This window comes from Zootoca vivipara, chromosome 7 (genome assembly GCF_963506605.1).
Source record: "Zootoca vivipara chromosome 7, rZooViv1.1, whole genome shotgun sequence".
Taxonomy (NCBI): domain Eukaryota; kingdom Metazoa; phylum Chordata; class Lepidosauria; order Squamata; family Lacertidae; genus Zootoca; species Zootoca vivipara.
The window spans coordinates 40,516,233-40,533,675 of NC_083282.1; the positions used below are offsets into that span (position 1 = coordinate 40,516,233).

At 39.5% G+C, this 17,443-nt stretch overlaps 1 protein-coding gene across 1 annotated transcript in view; it reads left to right on the forward strand.

Moving 5' to 3' along the window:
• The window catches only part of NRDC (nardilysin convertase), a 32,111-nt gene that overhangs the window by 11,999 nt on the left and 2,669 nt on the right, over positions 1–17,443 (forward strand). Inside the window, exons 11-28 of the mRNA XM_035122697.2 lie at positions 1,630–1,707; positions 2,213–2,333; positions 2,420–2,478; positions 3,442–3,496; positions 4,045–4,149; positions 4,334–4,457; positions 4,917–5,003; positions 5,541–5,660; positions 6,657–6,708; positions 7,117–7,267; positions 7,368–7,495; positions 9,142–9,304; positions 10,228–10,259; positions 10,901–11,039; positions 11,990–12,037; positions 12,863–12,915; positions 13,596–13,679; positions 17,066–17,156. Coding sequence (XP_034978588.2) covers positions 1,630–1,707; positions 2,213–2,333; positions 2,420–2,478; positions 3,442–3,496; positions 4,045–4,149; positions 4,334–4,457; positions 4,917–5,003; positions 5,541–5,660; positions 6,657–6,708; positions 7,117–7,267; positions 7,368–7,495; positions 9,142–9,304; positions 10,228–10,259; positions 10,901–11,039; positions 11,990–12,037; positions 12,863–12,915; positions 13,596–13,679; positions 17,066–17,156 — 1,690 coding nt within the window. The remainder of the gene's footprint in view (positions 1–1,629; positions 1,708–2,212; positions 2,334–2,419; positions 2,479–3,441; positions 3,497–4,044; positions 4,150–4,333; positions 4,458–4,916; positions 5,004–5,540; positions 5,661–6,656; positions 6,709–7,116; positions 7,268–7,367; positions 7,496–9,141; positions 9,305–10,227; positions 10,260–10,900; positions 11,040–11,989; positions 12,038–12,862; positions 12,916–13,595; positions 13,680–17,065; positions 17,157–17,443) is intronic.

Below are 17,443 nucleotides of genomic sequence, written 5' to 3' on the forward strand. Positions count from 1 at the left end.
AAAACATCTGGAGGGCTGCAGTTTGGGGATGCCTGGTATAATGGAATCTATCTGTGTGATGCAGTTGTAGCAGTAGCCTATACGTAAAGCAAATAAGGATCTCTACCAGCCAGCCAACTGCCCAAGACTTACAGTAAGAGCGAAAGTTCCAACAATGTAGCACTTTGTAGCACTGATAGCAAAGAGGCTACCGGCTGAGAACAGGCTAAGAGATACTGTAGAAAACAAAGAAGCCAGCTGAGCAGCAATTAAGATGGTAAATGGTAGCAATTAAGTAGCAATTGAGCCAGCAGGAAAGCGGGGTGAGATAATCTGCTGGTCGTAACAACCAGTGTTTCTCTTACCCACAAAATGTTAACTTTTGTGTAGGTTGTAGGGCAGCGTTTAGCAGCTCCTAAACAGCGAGAAGGGAAAAGTCCTTTATCCCCAAGGCAAGGACTGTGCCACCGGCAGTGATCCCGGTACTGGTACAAATCCTTAAAGGGGCAGCTCTACAGATAAGCAATAGAAAGGAAAAAGAATCCTCACTTTTAAAAAGGCTTTTAAAAGGGGGAAAGGTGGGGGGAAGCGAGAGGTGGGCTGTGTGTGTGTGTGGCGTGTGTGTATGTGTGTGTGTGTGAGAGAGAGAGAGACGCACACACAGTGTCTCTCCCTAAATGGGAAGGCAGCGTCTTCAATCACCCCTCTTTTCTTCCTCGTGCTTTCATCTCCTCCCCACCGCAAATGCCACTTTTCTCCTCTTCACCAAGTAGAGCTCACACAGCCTAGCTAAAAAAATATTTTCGAATCCTTTTACAGGTATTTTAAAAAATGCTTACAGAAATGGGAGGGGAAATCACGAGGCTGCAGCAACCAGCAGCTATGGCTCTTCGGTGCATTTTTACAAGCTTTTAAAAGAAATACATGTCTTTGGAGCAACAGCAAAATGGGGAGAGATTTTTATGGGGGGGAATCTGGCTGGCGGGAGGGGGGAAGGGTCTATCACTATGTCTCATTTTCGGGTTATGGCTTATATCGCGCAATTGCTTAGAAATCCTGCTATGTCTTATATTATGGCTACGTCTTAAAAAAGGGGAAACACGGTAGAAGGGGCTCCATCAGCAAAATGTGGAGTGAGGCAATTTTAGACAATCCCTTTGCAGTGGTCCGTGCTCCCTCTAAATCTGCTCTAGAGGCTTGGGGGAATCCTGAGCAGATTTGTGTGGGTACAGCAGACGATTGTCAAAAGTTGGCCCCTTCCTTGTTCTGTTGATGGATTCCTTTCTGTTGGCAAACAGGCACCACTGAATACCACACATACCCGTGTTTCTCCAAAAATAAGACACTGTCTTATATTTATTTTTCCTCCAAAAAACACACGGTGGCTTATTTTCAGGGGATGTATTATTTTTTTTATTAAGTATGGTACAGTTTAACCTACAAGATTAAACTGCTTATTTTTGGAGTATGGCTTATTTTCGGAGAAACACGGTAGTTTATGGTAGCTGTAGTAGTTTGTAATGTGATCATCACTAAATCCCAGCATTTTGGATATGCTTATTTTACTTGCAGATTTGTATAATGGCTGGAAACTCATCTTTTCAAGGCATGTTTTATGAGCTCCATTTTTAAACTTTCCCCTCTTTTCAGGGTCAAACCTCTTCACTATATTTCATGGCTGGTTGGACATGAAGGCAAAGGCAGTGTGCTTTCATTCCTTAGAAAAAAGTATGTATGAAAAAATCAATTGTAATAGTTGTAATAGTTAATTGACTCATTTAAAAGATATATGTGCAATGTGCCTTTGTATTACATCCGTAATGCAGACAGTTGAGAAACATGTCAGCTTAGTTAGTGACCAAGTTCAACATATATTTGTTATAACCCAAATATTGTGCAACATAAACATTGGATAGACTTGACATGAGTATTTTGAAAAGTGCCTACCCTTCGCTTATATTGTGATTCCATCATGTGAGGAGATGGAAAAATCAGAAATCGGTAACTCCTTATTCCATTGGGGCTGGGGGGGGGGAGATATACAAGCAAAACCTTTGCTCGCATAGATTGGACTGCGTTGCTGCTTACCCCTGCCTAGGTTACTAGCTGAAATATGTCATTTGTTCTGCATGCTAAAGTAGGGGTGGCAAAGCTTCCTCTTGCACAAAGCCAGAAATATATTGGAAATCGGTATCAATAGCTCTAACTTTGATGTGTTAACGTTTTCTGATAGATTCTGGGCTCTTGCATTGTATGGAGGAAACGGTGAGACAGGATTTGAGCAGAACTCTACATACTCTGTCTTCAGTATTTGTGTGACTCTGACAGATGAAGGTTACAATCATTTCTATGAGGTAAATTTGAGCTAAGGTTGAAGTGTTTGTTGTTCTTGCTTATTGCAGACGACAGATACCTGAATGTGCTTTGTTTCCATTTTCAGGTGGTTCATGTCGTATTCCAGTATTTGAAAATGTTGCAGCAGACAGGACCAGAGCAAAGGTAACGAAGGCCTGATTCTAGTGAGCAGTCGGTGTTACTGAACTTTCTTTATTCCTAAATGTGAGCAGAAGGAGCAGGTGGGAGGAAACGGCTGTTAAAAAGAATTGGAGGAATTGGAAGTCACCCTAAAATGTCAACCCCGTGAAAAAGCAAGGAAAATTAGCTATTAAGATGGTTGACAATTTAAGAATTGGTTTCCAAACTTTTCATGTTGGTGACACACTTTTTAGACATGCATCATTTCACAACACAGTAATTCAGTCTTACTAGCAAACCAGAGGTTAAACAAACCCATTTCCAGCCGCGGGGGGAGCATTCGCATAACATACCTACGCATAGCAGTCAACACACTAACGTGTCGCAACACACAATTTGGAAAACTCTGGTTTAGGGGAAAATTCACTATTCTGAAACGTTCTCTCTATGTGAAGTATTATTAGTTACTATATATACTGCTTTTCTATATAAATTCATTTCAAAGTGGTTCTCAAAAACTTATAAATACATAGAGTACGTTGTTACCCATGGCATCTTTCTAATAAAAACAATACGGATCAGTTTCATAAGAGATACATAATAAAACCTTAGTATTCATATATCAAAACAATTAATTCATAATTCTTTACTAATAGGAAGCCAGTAAGACAGCCTCTGACCTAGGAGGTGGTAGCAGCAGAATGAATCTTTTTAAAGAGCTGCAAAAGGAAATGGGGTCAGTCCTCAGTCCCATGTTAAGATGGGAAATGACAAAATGTTTCCTCTGGCCTGTTGGTCAGGCTGCTGAGAAATAGCCTTAGAATCATAGAATTGTAAAGTTGGAAGGTACTATAAGGGTCATGTAGTCCAACCCCATGTGGTGAAGGAATCTTTTGAAATGTTTGTTCTGAAACCTTGTTTCTGGAAATGGTTCCTTTCTTGACAAATGTGACTGATTTATTGAGAAGCATACGTTATCTTCCACAGAATTTGGGAAGAAATCCAGAAGATTGAAGCTAATGAATTTCATTATCAAGAACAGGTATTTCCTCAACCTTGAATATTTTCAAACACCATTTTATAACACATCATTTTACCTTGGCTTACGGAAACTAATACTGCTTTTGAAGACGTGCTTCTTCAATCTTCAGAACTAAGAACTTGAGTTTGGAGCCCTGTTTAGGAGCCATTCAAATGAATAGCTTTTTCCAACATGAATGAAACTTATATTCTTTTTCTTAACTTTGATTCTTAATGAGCCCAATGGGGATTTCAAAAAAACAAGTTTTCTTTCCTGTCCTTGTCCAAAATCTACATTGATTTTTGCAGTTGTCATGCATCTGGGAATCAAATGAATGGACTACTGCAGAAGATTGGCACAACTGCCAATGCACATTTGGAAAGCAGCCGAAATCTAGGATTCTTCACTAGTTCCACTTGATTCTTGGCACAAAACAACTGCAAAAGTCAGGGCACAATTGTGTGGGGAAACTGATAACCCGGATTCACCCTTAAGCTTAACCAGAAGTAAGGTTAAGGGAGAAAATGTTCAAATGATCAGATAGTGAAATACAACTGTTTGTTTTACAGACTGACCCAGTTGAATATGTTGAAAGTATTTGTGAGAATATGCAGCTGTTTCCAAAGGAGGACATTCTGACAGGAGACCAACTTCTTTTTGAATACAAACCAGAAGTAAGTGCACTCTTTAGGTCTTGCTTCTTACTAGATGAGGTGATTAAGAAACCAATTCTACCAATTAGGGAATCTTGTTTTCAGTCCTTCATGCTCTGCTTACAAAGTAGTAGTAGAGTAAAGCTCCTTAATTTTGCACAAATAGGGACACATAAGAATATATTTGAATCCTTCATCTTTGCAGATCATTACTGAAGCTCTTAACCTACTGACACCTCAGCGAGCCAACCTTATTCTGCTTTCTGCTGCCCATGAAGCTCAGTGTCAGCTGAAGGAGAAGTGGTTTGGTACACACTATGGTGTTGAAGGTACAACAACTTTGAGTCTTCCTCAAAGGAATTCCAGAGGCGGAGGGAGGTTATGGAAGGAACTGCATTGTGTTGTGTTGGAGTGAGGTTAAGGAACCTCAGTGCCAGGGGTGGTGAATTTGTGACCCTCCAGATGTTTGTGAATTCTGGCTCCCACCAGCCCCAGCCAGCCTGACCAATGGTTAGGTATGATGTGAGTTGGAGGGCAGTTAGAAGATGACATTTCTGTCATGGTTAGCAAAATATGACATGTTGGATCTATGAATGGTGAAGGATTATGTCTAGATCAGGTGTCTGAGTTCCTTGCTGCTGCTACAGTGTGGAAATCTGGTGTGTGCATTAGAGAAGGAAGAGGATAGGAGCTGTCTGCCCTGTCAATACAGCTTTCTGCAGCTAAGTAGAACATCTTCATTGGCTTCAGTTGTACTAAGTTTGTCTGCTTTTATCATTAATTTTCAGATATTGATCAATACTGGAATGATATGTGGGCCAGTGACTTTGCATTAAATCCAGACTTGCACCCACCAGAAGAAAACAGATACATTGGTGAGTGAATTGTGACTTCATACATGCCTAAAATAGGGTTGAATGTGACTAGATTATTTTGCTTACGTGTTGTTAAATAAGCTGTCCTAGGTTTTCTAAATGAAGGCTTGCCTCTTCAGTTACAAGTGAATTCAACAGATTTATGTAGTTGGGTTTCTGTCATGCTGTATCTCAAAAAAAAGTAAAGAACAGTACTTTTTCCAGAGGATATTCGAGGGTATGCCGTACCAGCACCTCTTTTTTGTTGTTAAAAAGTGTGGCACTTACTGTAACATCTTCATGTTGAGTACTAGCACCTATTTTTCTTTTTAAAAAAAGCACTGTTAGGGAATGTTATCCAGCAGAATCAGAAATTTATGTTGCTGCATCAGATCAGCAATCCATTTGTTACTGTTAGGCTAGTAACACTTCAATACTGTACTTACAATGATGCTTTGACACTTAAGCATACAGTTTGCATAATTTATTTGAGATTGATATGTACTTGTTACATTGACATGTGGGTGTGCAACAGTAACCCCTTCTTCTTAATTTTAGCAACTGATTTTGATCTGAAGGCTCCTGACTGCCCACAGACAGAATATCCAGTCAGTATACGGAGCATCCAACAAGGCTGCTTGTGGTACAAGAAGGATGATAAATTCAAAATCCCTAAAGGTAACACCTTAATGAAACTTGTTAATACACTTCTAGGTTACAAAACACAGGACATTCCAGATTGCACTTATTTCCTTGGGGCCTTTCATATAGCTTATTTTGAAATTATTTTTTTGTTTTTGTTATAAGGCAGGCACACATTCTTACACTGAATCCAGATGCAACTTTAGAACATCTGTTTCAGTAGTGACATAGATAAAAAAATTAAATGACATGTCCATGCATCCTCGTGCTGAGATCCTTCTCCTGAAATGAATTTCTGTGTTTGCATATCCATTTTTAATCGAACAGTAGCAGCCTTTACACCAATAGTAGTGAACCTGTCACTATCAAGATGTTGTTAGAATCCAAACCCTGTCAGCCCAGCCAATATGGCCAGTGGTCAGCAATGATGGGAACTGTAGTTCACCAGTATCTGGAGGACCACATGCTCTCCATCCCTTTTTTCAACTAGACAAGGCAGTATATTGGCATCACAATGCACCAAGTTATTTTCATTTTGCTGGTTCTACATAGCTTAGCTTGTTGGTGTCAAGTTTTAGAAAATGAAGATGTGAAACATTTCAGTTGTTAATCTAAGCATTGTGTTTGGACTTGGGATGTTTAACTCTGGTTGCCATGGTTGGGAATTTTGGGGCAGTGTTTCAATCACTGATCTGTGGAATGGCACTGCTCTACAGCTGCCTTTTGCTAGCCAGTGGCAGAGGTGCTGACTCACCCTTCCTGTACTGGGTAGGAAGCTGTGTTTCTTCTATCCAGCAACATACAGACCCCATTCCTTTTCACTGTTCAGAGAGACCACTTGCCAATCAAAAGCTTTCTGGCTGTATATTAGCATGCCCTTTAGATTTCATTGTATTTAATCAGCAATGGGTAGGTCTAATCATCTGTTTAAAAGATATTGGGAACCATAGGTCAGGAGGTCCCAAAGAGAAATAACAGCCTGACGAAAGCTCCCCATTGTTTGCTATAGCTCATTATAACCATTTCTTTCAGCTTATATCCGTTTCCATCTAATCTCACCGCTGATCCAGCAGTCTGCCGAGAAGTAAGGGTTGCAGTCTTTTTGTCTGTCCTTTTGGTTAGCTTATTTTCCTGCTGCAACAAGCATTTTAAAGGAACTTAAAACATTTAACTAATAGACTCTGCTTAGTTCGACATCCTCTGGCTAAGGATCTGTGATGCTTCAGAGCATCCCTCTTACTAATAAACATGGAATGCTAGGTGGTGGGTGATGGTAAAATGTCAAATGCTGTGTTTGATTGCATGAACCATAATGTCTAGCATGCAGGTAATTGTCTAAAAGGGTCTGGGATTGTATACTACTATATAAGTTAATTTAATGAGTGACATTCGTCTTTTGAATGAGTGGTATAATTCCACAGAGCCTTTCCATGAAGGACTCTCATTCACATTCTTACTTTTGTTTCCCGTCAAAAAAAATGACTGTGTGCAGCATTGTGCTCTTTGATACATTTGTAAACATCCTTGCACACAACCTCGCTGAGCCTGCTTATGAGGCGGATGTTGCTCAGTTGGAATACAAGCTGGTAGCTGGAGAGCATGGACTGATCGTTCGCGTAAAAGGATTCAATCACAAGCTTCCTGTAAGTGTTGGCAGGATTTTTTCCTTTGGGTTCCTATTAGGAAAATGATCCTATTTAGTCTACTGCTCTAGGGAATCAGCATTCTACTTTTCTCTCCCAGCTGCTGTTTCAACTCATCATTGACCACCTAGCAGACTTCAGTTTTACGCCAGAAGTTTTTGAAATGATAACTGAGCAGTTGAAGAAGACTTACTTCAACATCCTCATCAAGCCAGAGACTCTGGCCAAGTAAGTGTTTGAAACAGTACAGGCAGGCTTGGGTTTACTTTCTGGGAGAAGTCCCGGTTCTGATTTTATTATTTATTTATTTATTTTTTATAAAAAAATATTTTCATACCACTGTATCACAGCAGTTTACAACAATATAAAAACATATATTGTTGATTTGGGAACAGAGTATGTCATTGTGGAAATGTGAATGAACATGCTTCCTTTGCTTTTTGTCCATTTTCATTGTTCCTTGTAGGGCATTCCTGGCAAGGAATTGGGTTATAGGAACAAGAAAGGAGCAGGAGATCTGTGGGGTCAAGACAGGGGGGTGGACATTTTGAAGGTGTTCAGTATGACCATGTGTTGACTCTTGTGAACACGTGGAGGCTGTGCTTCCCCTTCCATGCTTTCTGTGAAAATGGTTTGCCTTTCTAGCCCTTAGGTGTTCTGAAGGTAGTTTGAAACACAGATGCAGCATGAACTTCTGATTTTTGGGGTCAACCTTTGATAACCATTGTACTGGTATCTTGTACTGATGCTTTTCTCAGCAACATCTCATTGTGATTTGTTTACCAGCTGCATTTGCCAGCATAATGGCTGTGATCCAGAAAGCAGTGTGACCTGCTCCACGCACACGATGGAGCATTTGTATTCCCATTTCTTCTGCTGCCCAAATTGAAAGCCTCCTAGGCTTTGGGAAGGGCTGAGGTTTGCAGTGTAATGGACCTGAAAGCAAACATCTGTCACCCTTAAAGGAGCTGTCTGAATCAGAGACCATGATAAGGAGAATCTGTAGTAGAATTAGCTTTGCAATTGCTTGTCTTTCTGTCTATTAGTGAAGTGGCTCATCTGCTGGGAGTCCACAGGGGAGGGGAAATTGCTACTAATAGTAAAGATTCCTTAGCTTTGCAAGAATATATTTCGAAGTGGGTGGGGGTGGGTATGCAGATGGGGAACGCTGAGAAGGGAATGGAAATAATTTGTCCCAACCACAAGGAGCTTCAAGACCCACCCCCTCACCAGTTGCTTTAGGGGTGGTATGGGTCTGAGCGCTCTGTTTTCTTGAAGTAATAATAATAATTTATTATTTATTCCCCACCCATCTGGCTGGGTTTCTCCAACCACTCTGGGTGGCTCCCAACAGAATTAAAAGCACATAAAACATATGGCAACTGTAAAAATTGTACCTAACACCGTGAGAACCACAATTGGCATGGAAGGGGTGTTAAACCTTGTGGGGGACGACTCATATACCCTAACTGTTGCCCTGGGGCAAAGAGAGGCTGAGATGGCATTCAGGGCCAAAGCTTCCTGCCCCTTGGGTTTAGTTTCTCTTTCCCTGTTACAGTTATTGTTGAGGAAATGGTTCTTCCCACCATAATAGTTCCTCTCTCCATGTGCATTTGAAGGTTCCCACACTTAGCATTGTTATTTACGTACAATAGTTCATGCATGCTGCAGTGTTCATGGAGAAAAAAGAATGGCAGTTTTCTAAGGGAGATTTTGGTCTTTTAATGAAAAAGATTTGAGCATCCGCATTTCAAATAAGTGCAGTTGCACACTTTTTGCTTACTTTCGGATTGGCTTATCGGATTGGCTTTCGGATTGAGAGGCCATCTGCTTTCAATTATCATGCATTCAGCTGTATTTCTTATTGCCCACAGAGATATACGCCTCTTAATACTGGAGCACGGCAGGTGGTCTATGACGGACAAATACGAGACACTTATGAAGGGCCTTTCTATAGATTCTCTACTATTGTTTGTGAAGGCTTTCAAATCCCAGCTCTTTGCAGAAGGCCTTGTCCAAGGAAACTTCACGAGCACTGTGAGTACAGATCTATCAGCTTCATCTGCCTCTCGGAACGATCCTTTATTTTGATGATTAATAGCTAGTAGTAGTATAGGCTTATTCATCTATGACTTGCCACGCTAGTACCACAGCACGGCAGCTAGTGGTGTTTGCAACCTCCATGTTGATGATATATGTTCGTTGTTGCTTTACGACCAAACCTTGCAGAATAGAGTCCATCAAAAGGCTATGGCTAGAAAATCCACTCAACGTGAGAGAGCAGTTGTGCAGCTTCAAAAGAAGACTACTTTTCTGTGCAAGCAGTCAATGTGAAGGGAATTCATATTGCTATCTGTCCTCGGCTTGTGCTGGTCTAAGTGCCTGGAAGATTCTCATGCCACTCTTGGGGTGATGACACTGCTTATATTGCATATGTTTAGACTGATACATGGGAAAGTGTTTCCACATGAGACATTATCAGTCAGATCTCTTTGAAGTTCAGTGAAGGATTTGCAGGATGCTTTGGAATCCATGAAGCTTTGCTGCTGTAGTGTGCTCTCTCAGAAAGTATTTGTTGTGTGGTCTGGGACAAAACGATTGGTGTTTACACAGAGTGGCCATTGGGTTGTCTCTTGGTCTCAAGGTTTTGAGGCAAAAAATAAACAAACCACAGTGTAATACTGGAAGGGCTTTTTTCATGGTGGGAAAGTATCCTTAATAGGCTCATGAAAAGGCCAGTAAAGAATAATTTGGAAAATGACTAATGATTGTATATTGGTGGTAAGCATGGGTTGTTTCTTATAGCCAGAAACCACAAATTGTTTCTATCCAATTTATTTCTTCAGTGCTGAGAACACCAGATTTAAGTGTGAGCAAAATACTTTTGTGTAAACTAATTTTGGCATACAATTTTGGGTCCATATATTTAGAAATTAAAATACATATCATTTATCTTTAAGGAATCAAAAGAATTTCTGGATTATGTTGTTCAGTGAGTATATTTATACATTATATTAGAATATATATTAGCCTGTGAGGCATCACCAACACTTGAATGGGAGAGATACCACTGAAAACTAAAACTGCAAACCAGTTTAAAAGAATGCTAATTGATTAATCTCATGAGTATGATTGATTCCCCTATCAGTTAAAATTATATATGGATAAAAACAGTATTCCTGAAGCCAGAAGCATATTCTCTTTGGTTTTAGGTGGCATACAAGTGTTGTAGCAGGCGTCTTCCTAGAGGTGTTCCCACCTGTGTGGGGAAAAAGGTGGAAGTGCCTCTCTTAGGATGGTGCTTATATTTAACACATGCTGTCAGATCAACTTGGACACTAGTTTAGTCAGTTAAATTTTTTTTAAATGAATCTAACCAATTCATTTATTAAACACTGCAGCCCTATTACAAACATAACTTCTTCCTAAAATTAACACCCAACCTATTTGGGTCATCAGCAATTGCCTCAAATTTAAGTTTTTCTCTTGTGGGTCTTCATTGATGTGTTTTTTTATATTTTATGAAAATAGGCATGCCCACATGCTTATGATAGCTAAGTGCCTAGATAACACTGTGTGTTGGGTTAAGGAGTAAATTGACAGCTGACACTTTGATCTGTGGACTCTTTTCAGAACATTGAGATTCCTTCCTTTAGTACATCCCTGTCCAGTTCAGTTCCGGGTGATGGACTTGCCTGGTGCTCATCTGCTGTGCAAAGTGAAGACCCTGAACAAAGGGGATGCAAATTCTGAAGTGACCGTCTACTACCAGGTGCTGTGGTGCAAAGAGTGGGTGTATTAATTCCTTTATGGTGCATTTGCTCCTCATAGTATGTGACCCTCCTTTATCACTTGAGAACTTGTTTCATAATCTGCACTGACATGGCAAATACAGTGGGCTTCTGCACGCAGATGGAAACTTTGTACGTGTAAACATGTAGCTAGGAATAACTTTTGCTGCTATACTCCACTATAGAATGGAATCTAACATAGAAACTTTACAAGAAAGTGAGTGACATAAACATGCCAGTGGTTTGTCTATGGTGTTTACAATAGCCATTAAAAAAAACCTTATCACATGGCAGGTTTAACCACATAAGGAGCCTGTAGTATCTAGCTGAGCATTGCCATTGCCCTACAACTTTTTGGAAATCCCAAGAGGTTGGGGGCCATGGTGACACCCTGTCCACATGCTAAACATTATTAAGTCTTCTTAACTCACAACTTAACTCACATTTAGCTTTTGTGCATGCAGCTTTATGTGCTTGGCAAAAAATACAATTGAAATGGGTTGGGTGTCTGGGAAAAAAGACTTTGGTAATCCCACCTGCCATTGATCTCGATGTGTTTTGAGTTTTGGAATTTGGCTTTATGTGTTATCCCCAGAACATAACCCTAGGCAGTTTAAGTTGAAAGTCAGCTGTATTTCATAGCTGTTTCAGGAAACTGGTAATCCTCTCCTTACAGTGCAACTAGAAACTTCTGTGTAGTCAGAGCTTCCATGTATTGTGTTTAGCATGTTTTACTCCCTTCCTGTGCATTCTAGTTTTTAGGTATAGGTGAGAGGCTGAAGTACCAATAAGGCCTTTTATTATGGATTTGTCATGTATTTGATGATTTAGAGAATTTTAGCATCTCTTCCCACTTTGGAGATAAACATATAGCAGAACTTAAAACCCAAGCCTCATAGTGAATGAATTCTTTGTTGCTGTTCCCTTTTAGTCCGGAGCTAGGAGTTTAAGAGAATATTCACTCATGGAATTGCTTGTGGTAAGTTTTGATTGCTTTCTCAAAACTAAAATTGGTTAATATCTGGCCTTTCTAGGTGTAACTTTAAAAATCACAACACTTGAGTGTAAATTCAGTTGGACAGCATAGTTGTTGCAAATCAAACCATAGAAGCCCATGTTTGGGATGTTTGTGCTGAAACTATGCAGGTATAGTGCAGAACGTGGATGGAGAGGCAAAAGGGTGATTAATATGGGAAGTGGTTGTTATACAAGGGAAGGACAATGGCCATAGCTGCCAAGTTTTCCCTTTTCTCGCGAGGAAGCCTATTCAGCATAAGGGAAAATCCCTTAAAAAAAGGGATAACTTGGCAGCTATGACAATGGCTCAGTGATAGAGCACATGCTTGGCATGCAGAAAGCCCCTGGTTTGATCCCAGGTGTCTGTTGGTAAGTCTGGGAGACACCCAAGTTCTAGAGATCTGCTGCTAGGCAGTAGAGACAGTGCTGAACTAGATAGACCTAATGGTCTGGCACATATTAAGACCATTTCCTGTTACATGAAGCACACCTTGTTGACTTTTTTGAAGGGTCTTCCCAAATAATCAGTTCATGACAGCCTACAACCCGAGCGTTCACTTCCTGTTATGTGAAGATACAAAACTTTCCTAGCACAGGTGGGACTAGACATAAGTGATGTAGTACAAATGTATTTGGGGCAAGTATTTTGTATCTTAGGGTTATAAAATGGCTTAAAAATATAAATCATTGCTTCATTTTGTTTCATCTGCCCTGAGCCTTAAATACTGCTTTTTATGTGGGAGGGGAAATGCAAAAATATTGCTGTGATTGAAATACTTCGTTTTAGATGTACATGGAAGAGCCTTGTTTTGACTTCCTGCGAACAAAGCAGACCCTGGGGTAAGTTTCCATTCAGCTGCCCTTTGGAAGTGAATAGACAATGTGTACTTGAACTTTCAAGATGCCTTTGATACAAGTTCCACACCAAAGACTCCCGAGTAAGCTTTAGCAGTCATGGGATAAAAGGGCAGGTTCTCTTATAGATCAGGAAATGGGTAAAGTATAGGAATCAGAGACTACTAGCTGGACCATTCTCACAAAGGGGTATTGGGATTAGGGGAGAGCAGTTTCCAAACTGGGTGGATAACCTTCAAAAAATGCAAAATTGGTTCAATTTCTGTAAGTGAAAAGTGATGTCAATTGAGGCCAAAACAGTCCATATAGAACTGGCTGTGACTGACCAGAAAGAGATATTGGTAGATACCTTGGTGAAAAAGTTGACCCTCCTGACTCCGATGGAATAGAGAGACCTGAGAGTCAGTAGCATATTGATGTCACCTCTCTACTTTTTATCTGTAGTAACAAAATTAAAAGCCAACACTAAAATGTTGAGGGTTTTTTGCTGTCGTCTTGGCAGAATTTTAAGGTGGCATGTGTACTGATGAAGCACTGAGGATAGGAATCTTAAGTTAGCATTCTTAGCTCATTATTATAGCATTCACATGAAACTCGTTTAAGATGTTTTGAATCATGCTTATGGAATGCTCTTCTCTTTGCCTCCCCGTCTTTTTGGGCTTTAGATACCACGTGTACCCAACTTGCAGGAATACATCTGGAATTCTTGGTTTCTCTGTTACAGTAGCAACACAGGCAACCAAATACAAGTGAGTTGCTATTCTGTTAAAACTAATTTCACTGTTTTCATCAGGTCCTGTAAGCTCATTGATTCTTCAGACATGTTTTAGATACAGCATTCTCAAAATTGGAAATACAAACTCTGGCCTGCATATTCTAATGTGTCCATCCTACAGAATAATATAATGCAATTTTTTTTGGGGGGGGTGTGCAATAAAAGTTTCATTTTTTTCTGTGTGTAACTGCCTCAGGACAGAAATGGTCATGAACTACAGTGGTACCTTGGTTTATAACCATAATCTGTTCCGGGGGTCCGTTTGTAAACCAACACAGGTTGTAACCCGGTATGTGATTTCTTTTTGTCATAACATAAATATGCATGCCATCCAAATCTATTGTTAAAACCTTCCAAATCTAACAAGTCCGTATTCTCTAGAGTTATCCATTCTTTTATCCAACAGATACAAGACGCTTCATAATAAAGTCTCAAGTCTGGCAGGGCGAATCCACCTCTTTCTTTCTTATCTACCAAAATTTTATGTTTTATTCTAGGTTTTTTCCCCTGCCAGACAAATCTTGATAAAATCTTTTGCCACTCTTGGAATTGCCTTGTACCTTTAACCACAGGTATAGTTTGAAATAGGAATAACATCTTAGGTAATACATTCATCTTTATTGTTGCAATTCTTCCTAAGAATGACATTTTCATATTAGTCCATCTTTCCAGGTCTTTCTTTATTTCCTTCCATACTTGTTCGTAATTATCACTATAAAGATTAATATTCTTTGCTGTCATCCATATTCCCAGATATTTTACCTTTTTAGCCACGTCGAGGCCATGTTTTAACTGTAATTCCTGTTTTTCTTCTTTCGTCATATTCATTGCCATAACCTTGGTTTTTTGTCTATTTAATTTAAATCCTGCCAATTGGCCAAATTTCTCCATTACTTCTATAGCTTCTGCAACACTTTCCTTTGGATTTTCCAATGTTAAAACTAAATCATCTGCGAAGGCTTTCACTTTAAATTGCTTTGCACCTACCTTAATACCTCTAATTGTAGATAGGTCTCTTAATCTGATCAATAATATTTCCAGGACCATGATGAACAATAACGGTGATAGAGGGCAGCCTTGTCTAGTTCCTTTTGTGATTTCAAAATATTCTGTTAGGGTGTTATTGATTATCAATCTTGCCTTTTGCTCTGAATAAATCGCCTCGATCCCATTCACAAATGTATTCTTCCCAACCATTGATTCCAAATTCCTCTTCATAAATTGCCAAGATATATTGTCAAAAGCTTTCTCAGCATCTACAAACATCAAAACAGCTGGTTTATCTATCTTGGTCTCCAGATATTCTATTACATCTATTATGTGTCTTACATTATCCTTTAACTGTCTACCAGGAAGAAAACCAGCCTGATCCTTATGTATTATTTGATTTAAAACTTCTTTCAATCTCTTGGACATTATATCTGCGAAAAGTTTATAATCATTATTCAATAATGAGATTGGTCTATAATTTTTGACTTCTAAGCCATCCGTATCCGGCTTTGGTATCAATGTTATATATGCCTCTTTCCATGTATTTGGGATCTTTCCCCCCAACAGAATATCATTCATCATTTCCTCTAAAACTGGAACCAACAGTTCATTCAGTACTTTATAATATTTCGCCGTTAAACCATCTGGTCCTGGGGCTTTACCTTGTTTCATTCTCCCTATTGCTTGTTGTAATTCTTATATCGTTATCCTGTTATTTAGCTTCTTCCTCTCTTCTTCTGGAATTGGTTTCAAGCCATATTTTCCTAGATACTCACTGATCTTCTTCTCATCTTCTTTCTTTTTGCAATACAAATCCTTATAGAATTTTTGAAAGGTTTTCTTAATCTCCTTTGGATCTTCCGTCACTCCTCCCTCTGTTTTAATCTTAGTTATTATGTTCTGATTTTGACGTTTCCTTAACTGCCAAGCCAACAGTTTTCCTGTTTTATTCGCCGATTCGAAATTTCTTTGTCTCATTTGTTTTATTTTCCACTCAATCTCCTGATTGATCAACATGGAGAATTGTGTCTGTAACATCTTTATATTATTCTTTATTTGCTGATTCTCGGGTTTATCAATCAGGTTCTTCTCAACACAGGTTGTAACCCAAGGTGCACTTTCAACAATGGGGCCTCCCAAAGAAAGTTGTTCATAATCCAAAAAAATGGGTTGTAATCCAAAAAAAGTTTGCAAACCAGGACACGCACTTCCGGGTTTGACGTTGTTTCTAATCCAAAACATATGCGAACCAAGGTACCACTGTACTCATTTGTTGCTTCTGCTCCACACACCTGTTTTTAAAATGTCTTTACATCCTATTTCACAGCACTGTGGCTGTTTTTGTTGTGAGAGTAGTTTACAGTATGTGTCATATACCTCTCTATTCCAATGATAGGTACCCTGTAGCCTTCTATATGTTGGATTCTAATTTCCAGCCAGCATGTTTAGAGATGCTGGGAGCTGTTGTCCAACATCATCTGGAGGGCCACAGGTTATCCATCTCACCTTTGGTCTATCCACCTCACTCCTGTTAACTTACACAGTGGTGCCTCGACTTACGAATTTAATCCGTTCCAAAGGCACCTTCGTAGGTCGAAAAATTCGTAAGTCGAAAAGCGCCATTGGAATCACGGTTTCCCATAGGAATGCATTGGAAACGGAAAAATTCGCAAGTCAAAGCAACCCTTATCTAAAAATTCGTAAGTCAAAAAAATCCCTGTCTAAAACTGCCACGGTTTCCTTTCGGATGTTGAGACATTTGTAAGCACACGGCCATTTGCCCCATTCGCAAGTCGAAAAATTAGGGTTGTCGAGTCGTTCGTAAGTCGATGTACCACTGTATATTTACATGCTTATTCTTGGCTTAACGTGAGTATGGACTGTCTGCTGCTGTAATGTATTGTAATTTATAAATAAGGATCAGCAAAAAATAAATAAATCACGGACTGCAGAATGAGGAATATTTGCTCTTTGACTCATTTCTTCCCAGTCCAGGGTCTTCTTGTGGATAGGGATCCTGCTGGCGCTAGGAGTATGTGTCTGGTTCATCCTGCCCTTAGGCTGCTGTCTTATTTTACCCAGGATTTCCTTTCCTGGAATGCTGGATTGCATTTTCCCATGGTGCAGGAAATAGTTTCTCTCTACTCCCAATTGAGATGGTGGTTTCCACAAGGAAATTTGTTGTGGTAAACTTGTATTCAGTTAACATTCTGATAACATGCAAAAGCAAAATTCAAGAGCAGTGCTCCAGTTTCTCAAAAACAGGCTTATACTTTTAGTAGAATTCAACTTCTATTTTGTGGAACTAAACTCTTGAATGCAACAGCCACAAGGAATAAATGTTTGAATATAAATTGTTATTGCTTTCAGCTCTGAACTAGTGGATAACAAGATAGAAGAATTTCTTTCATGCTTTGAAGAAAAACTCAAACAAATGTCAGAAGAAGCATTCAAGACACAGGTAAAGGGTTTAATAAGATGCTTCTTTATTGGAAAACATTTCTGGAAAATAATAAAAGGACAGCTTGATCAGGTCATGCTCTTCTGTATATCCATCTATGTGCCAGCAATAGTTTCAAGTTTTTTTTTTACTTATCTGAGGACCAGAAACTTCACAGCTGATAATTTGCAGAAATCAAAGAGGAGTCTTTGTCTGGTGGAGCATTCCACTGTCATAAAATGCCTAAGTGTGCAAGAGTCCTCTTGCTGCCTATGTTTGTGATGATGTGAGTAGAGGACATACAGACT